This window comes from Pinus tabuliformis, chromosome 7, assembly GCF_031772625.1.
Source record: "Pinus tabuliformis cultivar Carrire ecotype Pingquan chromosome 7, CPIR1, whole genome shotgun sequence".
NCBI classification, from domain to species: Eukaryota; Viridiplantae; Streptophyta; class Pinopsida; order Pinales; family Pinaceae; genus Pinus; species Pinus tabuliformis.
In genome coordinates, this window is record NC_142293.1 from 673,602,487 (window position 1) to 673,612,062 (window position 9,576).

At 38.6% G+C, this 9,576-nt stretch overlaps 1 protein-coding gene across 1 annotated transcript; it reads left to right on the plus strand.

Moving 5' to 3' along the window:
• The first annotated feature begins 249 nt into the window (after positions 1-249).
• LOC149249256 (uncharacterized) lies at positions 250-1,032 on the plus strand. The gene has a single exon (XM_089452473.1). It carries the CDS (start codon positions 250-252, stop codon positions 1,030-1,032), a length of 783 nt encoding a protein of 260 aa, XP_089308599.1.
• The last annotated feature ends 8,544 nt before the right edge of the window (positions 1,033-9,576 follow it).

The window sequence follows — 9,576 nt, forward strand, 5'->3', positions numbered from 1 at the left end:
CCAACCCTGCCCCCTGGGTAGGCATTTGGAAACTCCCTTCAATTCCAAAAAATTCTAACCGAAGACAGGCTTTAGAAAAGGGGCATCTTTGGGCCTTCTAGATGCATGCTTTGCAAGGAAAACTTAGAATCCGCCTTCCACCTCATGATCGAGTGCAAGTTCGCAGCTTCCATATGGCAGGAGCTTCTTGTTTCCTGGAAGTATAAGTTCATCTTCCCCTCCTCAGTTTCGGATCTGTTTGCAGGCTGGATGGCCAGATATCTAGGCCCATTTCCAAAAAATAAAACAATCAGGTCAACGTGGAGTGCTCTGCCTAAATTCATCAGCTGGCAAGTCTGGCTGGAAAGGAACAGAAGGATATTCCGAAATAAGGAACAGGACTTCAGAATAGTTGCCAACTCAGTGAAAAGTCAGCTAGTTGAGTGGCTGGAAGACAAAGGAGATGATTCAAATCTAAGCCAGCAGGACATAGATCTGGGAACTGCCCTCAATTTCAAATTTCAAAAATCGAACAGCTCTCCTCCAACTCTCAAAGAATGGAAAATCAGGAAAAACGAAGAAGATTTTCAATCCTGGTTGTCCAAACAAACACTTCCCTCTCTCTTCTTTGATGGGGCAGCCAAAGGGAATCCAGGAATTGCTGGAGCTGGAGGGCTCATCATAAACCCAGATGAAACTTCTTTGCATAGATTTGCTTGGGGATTAGGCCATTCCTCAAGCATACAAGCTGAAGCAATGGCCCTTTTTCAAGGAATCAAACTCCTCAAAGAGCTGGGCCTCAAGGAGGCAAATGTCTTTGGGGATTCCCAGGTTATCATCAAAGTAGTGGCGACCAATTCTAATCCAGTGGACCTGCAGCTAGCAAGGATAATTACAAGGATTAAAGTCATGGAAAAGTCCCTGAATCTGAAATACTTTAATCTTTTGAGAACAAATAACAAAGAACGAGACATTGAGGCAAACAAGGCAATCCATTTAGGTGCCGGTACTATTCTCAAAGATAAGGAAATCCTTTGGGATCCAATCCCCTAAAGAGTCATGTTTTATTGTATTCTTTTGAAACAGTTTGTTTGTATTTTTCAGCTTGGGAAATCAGCACAGAAGTACACTATATTAAATGTAAAAATAGGAGCCTGATAAGAGTAGGCGATATATTCCTCTTGGTGGAAAGTCATGCAGAAATCTGCTTCTCCTTATGTAACCGAATTTGTGGCTCTTAGCCAATCAGTTAATGAAATCCCATAACCGTTTTTGTGAACAAAAATAATAGGAATTAATTAATTATAATTAAGGAAACTAAAATAAGACCAGATACCAATGAATGAAAAAAAATCACGAAAAGGAAAAACAATCAAGAATCAATGAAAAAAGGAAAACAATGATAAGAAAGAAAAGAGAAGGGGAAGGGCACTAACTTAGGGAACAAAGAGACATGATATAGCAACTATTAATCTTCCACCCATCATCCTTATTCGACGTGATAGATCTTTTTTCAATTTCGGTAGCCCCCCTAAACTTTCGGTGATGGAAGCGTTCAATCCTCGCAATGACACGAGAATCTTCAAAACAAACATGGTGTTTAGTTTTGTTAACATATCCCACCAAGGCTGAGGAGCATGTCCTACAATGTCTGATATCAACCGCATGTTCAAGAATCCTTTGTTTTATAGAGAGGCATGTTTCACCAATGTAGGGGGTCCCATAGGAACATGAGATTAAATAAACACACTTCATGTCTTTTGGATCCACAAGGTCTTTGACGGATCTGAGCGAGATACGAATAGTGTTCAGGGGTCTAAAAGTGGAAGAGATCTTGTGTTTCTTTAAAATCCGAGCAATCTTGTCAGTGGTACCTTGGATAAAGGGAAGTTGAACATTGGTAACCAACTATCTTTGGTCTTTTCTTAATTTAGGACCCTTGCTAGACTTCAAGAAAGCTCTGATACATTGGGACCAACTATAATGATTATTCTTAAAAACCTTAAAGATGGTTCTTCTCTTCTTCCAAGTGATCTTGATCAAAGATCCTAAGAGCATGAGTGTCCAAAGTGTTGAGAACACCAACCTTTTGAGTTGTAAAATGATGGGAGCTAGCATGAAGGTACTGCTTCGTGTGGGTTTTCTTCCGAAAGACTTGGTGAGAGAAAGAGCCATCATTTCTCTTAGAGATGAGAACATCAAGGAAGGGAAGGTTGCCATTAATTTCAGTTTCTATGGTGAACTTAATGGAGTTTGAAAGATTATTTAGATGTTGGAGGAATAAATCCAAGTTCTCACGACCGTGAGGCCAGTTGATGAAGGTATCGCCAACGAACCTCTTCCAAAGCTTAGGCTTGAACGGAGTAGAAGCCAAGGCTTTGGATTCAAAATCTTCCATGAAAAGGTTGGCAACAATAGGGGAGAGCGGGGAACCCATGGCAACATCGCATGTTTGTTTGTATTAATCACCTTCAAAGCTTAAAAAGGAAGAGGTGAGGCAGATATCTATTGATTTGGTTGTATCAGGATCAATGACTTGTTTGATCACTTCAACCGCTTCATTAATAGGGATATTAGTGGAGTGAGATAACATCAAAGCTGACAAGGATGTCCCTGGATCAAACATTAAACTTTTTAACTCATTGACAAACGAGGATGAATCCTTGACAAAATAATCGGAAAGGCCAACTAGAGGTTTAAGTTTCCGAGCAAAATATTTAGCTAGGAGGTCATTTAGCCCACCAATGGTGTTGACAATGGGTCTCAGGGTGGGGGGCTCTTTATGGATTTTGGGAAGACCATAAATCCTAGGAGTAAGAGGGTTGCTTTCAATAAATTTATGGCTAATGGAGCTTACTAAGCTACTAGTTTTTATAGCGGAAACTACAACATTCAAGAATTTTTTTATAAGGTTTTTCTGAAGCTTTCTATAACTATCGCTATTACATAAATGGTCTAACATCTTTCTTATGTAGTCATATCTATCCATGATAAGCACAACTCCTCCTTTATCCATTTTAAGAACAACAATGCCGGGGTTATTGTTAAAGGACTTGAGGGCATCAAACTCATATTTACTTATGTTACTCTTAGGCAGCTTATCATTCCTAAGAACCACAACACAATCACGTCTATTAACATCTTTCAAATTATCAACAACATCCTTGATGCCAAACTCTATGCTATAAATAATATCCTCGATCGAGATTTTCTTTGGAGGAAAAGTGAAATTTAATTGTTATTCTAAAAGAGAAAAACAGAGGAATCAAAAGAAAACTTATAAGTATTAGTTACTGTTTTATTATTCAAATAAGGGGACATCAAACCTTAATATCATAATTGTTATTGTTGCAATTAAAATTGTCTTGGTTATTAACATTATAATTATCGTCAGCAGAGCTCTTTCCTTTGCAGAGTGAATGTTATCATGTAGGTACTCGAGCAATAGCCCCCACCCAATAAGTAACTTAGGGTGGAAGGCATTATTTAGGAGGAATGTATGAAATTAGGTAGGTGTATTTAGCATCCACACTTGGTCAGGTTCACCATTCTAAGTTCTCCTCCCCACTCCCAAAGAAGGAAGTAAGTAGAACTACGCCTTCCCACTTCAAGAAGGGGAGGGGAGGGAGGTAGTATCCTTCTTGCTTGGTAAGAGGTAGTTGGATATGCATGCTAGGTGGGCGGTTCATGTTAGTAAAGATGAGCATATGAAAGGATATGTGGAACAAGTGCAATTGGTGGATTACGACATCCACAACCCCACCCAACCAACCCCAATCACTCTTTCTATCCTACCTACCCTTTCTGCTAAGGTTACTAATAGAAGGATTTTTATCCATGCTACTACTCGCCTATTGGAAACGTGATTAATTTTATTATTAATAATTTTATTTAAATTTGATTATTATTAATGTTATTAGAGTTAATATTATTATTATAAAAACTATTATTATTAATATTAGTATTCATAAAAATACTTATATTTAAATGATGGTTATTATTGTTAATATTATTATCAATATTATCAAGATTAATAAAGTTATTATTATTCATATTATTATTATGGTGTTAGAATTTAATTTAAAATTAGAAAGGGAGGGAAAAGAAGGGATGGGAGAATGAGTGAGGGGGTTAGATGGGGAAGAGGAAAAATCAACGGCGAATGAGGTAGAACATGCAGAAGAAGAAGAAGAAATTATTTTAACGTCCACGAGGCTAAAGATAGCCTATGGGATAGATTGCTTCTTCATCTGCTTGATGTATTCGACCCTTTTTCTGTGAAGCTTCAAAATAAATGCTCCCAGCTTCTCGACAAACCCCTCGCTAAATAGATTATCCCAAGAGCTAGTTGCTAGCATATCTGCATAATTTTCCCTGTTGTCTTTGAAGGCCTCACATTCTAAAATGAAATGTTTTTCTGTTTCCACTTTTCCAGAAGAACAAAAAAATGCATACTCTTTCCTCCCACACTTCTTTTGGCCTTTTCCAGCGCCCTGTTTCACAACGAAGTTGATGAGAATTAGTCCTTAACTAAGCAATAAGAATTTTGGCTCTCCAAGAGATATTGGCCTCTATGTATGGTTTTGGTTGATGACTATGAGTGGGATTAAACACTTCAATATAGTATTTTTTCTTTCTTCCTATCTCCTTATCCCACGTACGCTTGTGGAACTTTCCCATAACAAAAGCTTTTATCTCTTTGTTTTTTATGGGACACGTGTTCAAGCAAATACCCCGTTTACTATACCATTTGTTATTTTTTTGCATCTAAGTATTTTTTCTCTTACACAGTCTATCATTAAAGACAACCTTAGGCCATCTACCCTCTTCCTTTTACTCAATTTTTTTTAAATAACTTATGACTCGCACCATAGCAATTGCTTCAATAGGAGCAATCCTTGTTTCACTTAACAATATAGCATAAGGAACTTCACTTTTAATCTTGAATTTGTTTGTAATCAAACGCTTCTGAATTTTCTCAATTTGTCTCCACTGCATGTCGATGTATTGCTGGCCCATAGTTCACAACCATAGAGAATCACCGGAATCACTAGAAGCCCAAAAAGAGTTTGAGTGGTTTTCCAGTCCCATAACTCTGCCTCTATACACCTATTTTGAAAAGCATAAAATGTTTTCCAACCCCCAAAGTTCTTTTCTTTCTACAACCATTCCAACTTAGATTTTGTTGAAGTCAATTCCGAGATATTTGTAATCCGCAACTTCTTCCAGAATGTTGCCTTCAAAGTAGAACTTATGTTGGTTATGTTTTATTTTCTTAGAGAAAACCACTACTTTCATTTTGCTGATATTGACTTGCATTCCAACACTTCTACAAAAATGCTAAAGGGATAGTAAGTGTTCTTGCAAATCAAGAACCAATTTAGCAAGTAGAATAAGGTCATTTGCATACAAAAGAAGCCTTATAACAAACTTGCCCAAATAGATACCATCACCCCCTTGTGAATTTAACCACTCCTCAAGCTTGTCGATATATAAACCAAAAGGGGTAGGAGACAGTGGGCAACCTTGCTTGACCCCGATATCGCTTCTGAAACTTTCAGAAATGCCTGCTGAAGTTCTAATTTTGACTTTCACCTCTTCATATAGCCTATGCACAGCTGCTCTCAAATGTTTAGGAACCCCAAGTTCCTCCATTCTGTGCCAAAGCTTATCCTTAGGAACCGAGGCAAACGCTTTTATGAAATCAACAAAGCAACAAAATAATTCTTCCTTTTTCTCCCAATCTTTTTCAATGAAGTGCCTTAAAGTTATACAATGATCAACTGTGTAATGTTTAGGTCTAAAACCTGCTTGTCTTTAGCATGCTTATCTCTTTGTTCTACCCACTTGCTAATTTTGTTTTCTAGCATGCTTCCAAATAGATTTGCAAACAAAGGGTTTATCATGATGGTCCTATAATTGGAGGGATTATTGATGTCACTGCTCTTGAAAAGAGGTATTGCCATACTAATTGTCCAATCTGTGGGGAGCCCCACTTTAGATATTCTGCTTGGAGTTCAGCTAAGTCTTTTGCTTTTCCAACACCCAACTTCTTGATACCCATCTCTACCTCTTGCACCGTGAAGATTTCAGTGTCAATGTTGACCAAGGGGTAGGGTCACCCTTGGGATCTTGCTCATAGAGTTGTCTTTCATAGTCAAACCATTTAGAAGCTGTAATACTATTTCCAGTTTGTATCTTTTTCGGTTGGAGCTCCTTCCAAAATAATTTGGGATTATTTTTCCCAAGGAAGATTAGTTCTTCCCTCCTTGAAACCATGAAATCGGTCTTTTTCTTGCTTAATAATTGCTTGTAAGCTTTGAGCTTTATGTTATCATTGTTTGACTCTTTCCACATTCTCCTTGCCTTTTTGCATTCCTCGTCAAACCAAGCATTAACCGGAAAGCAATTTGTTTCAGACTTCTTAATTTTTGCTCTTTTGCACTTTGCAAGTGTGCATTGAATTAAATGTGTTAATTCATGACTATGAAGGTTGTGAATTGTGATTTTCTCCTTCTCGAAGAGCCTCTCTAGCGTCATTTTGAAGGTATTACAATTTTCTGGGGTCAAAAGAATTATGCCTTGTGGGAGGTTTTGTTGGACATGCTAAATTTTTTACTCTAATTGTTTCTTTCTAGTCCAAGAGAAACATAAATAAATTGGCTTGTGATCTGATTTTAAGTCCCACAGCAAGACTTCCTCCATTTTCTCACATAAACCATGCGAGCAAATTACATAATCTACTACACTTGCTCTATTGTAAGTATTGCAAGTGAAATTACCGGACTTTGCCCATCTAGTCAAGCCATTGCAAATGACTAAATCAAAGGCCCCACATAGAGTAAGCAATTGTTCACCAAAGAGATTGCAGCCCTTGTCCTATGAAATTCTTTCCCATCAATGATTACTGTCTTCTGTGAACCAAATAGGGTCGCAATCATCTTTACAGCAAAGAATGCTAGCTTGCTCACTTGTAGTCCTAGCATTGAAATCACCCACTATAAGGACTTCACCTAGCTGCGAATAAGTTGCAATATCCGCTTTTAAGGTTGCAAATGGATCTTTGTGGTCAAGCCCTCTACCTTTGTAGATTTTTAAACTTGCGGCGCAAAATAGCATGCTGCAATTCTAATGTGGTTTCCATTTTCTGATATTTTAAACCAAATGCATTGCTTATTTGAGTCTTCCTTTTCTAATTGAATAAGACAACCTTCTTTCTCCCTTACTAAAACCATGATACCCCTGTGCCCTTTGCCATTCCCTGCTGCCTTGTTCCACGCTTCCATCTTCCAGTATCCTTCAAATAGAGGTGTCTTGCACCCTTCATGCTCATGTGTTTCCAGGAGACAAATTATGTCTTTATCTTCCGCAATAGGCCCTAACCCAGGTCCTCGTCTCCATAGGTAACCTCTGCAGTTCCAACAAACTAATATTAAGGAAACCTGAGTATGACTTGATTGCTATTTATTTTGACATGCAAGACTCACATTTGAGTCTTTGTCCCTGCTTTCCCATACTGACCTTGCTTCATGATTCCCTGTTGAAGAGTTTGTTGCCTCTTCTTTATTACCATCTTGTTGCTTTGTTTTGGAAGGAGGTCCAAATTGTGCTATCACAACTTTGCCTTTATAAATCCATGCTCTCTTGCCTTCATCTCTTGCTGCCCTAACCTTTAACATTTCCTCCCTTCTTTCCTCCCGTTGTTTTACAATTAAATCTTCTTCTAGGAAAAAACGAGAACCCCTCAAGAGATGTTTCTTGCTTAGAATGATATATTTATCACGCAAGCTAGGCATGATGACTTTTATGGGCCTGGCTCTCTCCCCGTTAAACATACCCACCCTCAATGCTTGGCATATTTGTCCTTGCCATAACAACTTGTCTTTCAAGAAGTCTCTTGCAAGGTCAAGAGTGCATTCATTTTTCCCATAGTCTTTCACCCCTTTAATAATTATGTTTACTGCCCTATTTTGTCTTTCCTCACCTTCTCTATCTTGCATGTTGTCAACCCGAATGTTTGTTTCTCCTTCCTTATTAGCAGAATTTCTAATAACTTGAGCCCAAGTTTTGGAAACCTGGGTGGAATCTACTTTCCTTTCTTCTCTTGCTTTCTCTTCATGATTGTCTATTTGGGCAATCATTTTCCCTTTATCCTGGGATGATTTGGCATTCACCACCTCTGTACTTTCCACTAGAGATTTCTTTATGTTTTGCACATCCGCCTTCATGCGTTGCCATTCTGTCTTCCCTATTAGGAGAGCTTCCTATAGCAATGTCACTTGTTCTTTTAAAACTTTATTGCTTTCTGCTAAAGCCTTGTTCTTAGTTGTTATTATATGAATTTTATGATCTCTTTCCTTCTCTTTAACTTCTAAAACCTCCAACCTTTATTTTTCATTTAAAAATGCTTTCACATAAAGATGAGATGACCAGGTGAGAGGTGTGGATGTGGGAGTATATAAGGCAGAATTATCAATGACTTTTCCTTTGGACTTCACATGCTTGTAGAGGGGACTTGTTTGAGTGCTTCTTGCGAAGGGCTCGAGTACTTTCCTTTTTAGACCGTTTTTTCCTTGTCTGCCCCCATTTTAGACGGTCTAGTCTTCGTTTTAAAATGCCCCACTATTGTTTGGCATTGACCCAAACTCGCTTCCAATCTTTGGCGGATGAGGCAATTATCACTTGTCCTAAATCATTTGTCTCCATATGTTCTGAAATTTCTTGTCCCTTTGTCATGTTTGAATGCATTTTTCATCCAACTTGTTTCGAGAAATATGTAGGTCTATAAAATGCCAAGATTACTTCGTACTGCTCCCTGTTGTTTAGGTTATCTCTGCTCCTTGCTCATTGTTCAATATTTATGCTGCATAAAAGCTCCATGCTCTCACACTGCTCACTTCTCTCACTGTTGATCACACTGCTCGCTGCTCTCACTGCTCACACTGTCCGTGCTACTCACATCAAGCGGAAGGAACCCTTTACTTGGTCAACGAATCCAAGTGAAGGCACAAGTGGAGACCCCTTGCCACTAGCACAGAAATCATAACACGTGTCGAAGATAACAATAGAGGAAGATTCGTTGAAGGAAGGAGTTGTTGAGGGATTAGAGGAAGACGTTGTACCAACGTTGGGGCATCCACAGTTGCAAACACATCATAAATTTTCATATTAACCAACTTAGGAGCAGCGAGGTATGAAATCGAGTCAGCTATCTCTGAAGAGGAACCATGAGTAGCGCTTTCAGTTGAGGAGCTTGTTGAATCTGAGCAGGAACCTTGAGCCAAGTTAGAAGAAACAGAATCCGCGCTGTCAACAATGGAATCCAAACGATCTGAAGAGGAAACCTGACTTGTAATGATAGAAGAACCAGGAGCAATGTTGCTAAATAAAGTGTTCGACAAATAAGAAGAGGACGAAGGGTCGATTCTCTCACGACTACCCGGAATTGAAGACTGAGAACCAATCCAATAGTTGAGGGCAGAGAGTTGTTCTCTGCTTATTTGACTCATGGAATAATTATTGAATGAGAAAAATTGTCTCGCTTGAGGAGAACTACGTTCCACAACATTGTCAAATTTCACAATCTGCCTTCTCTTA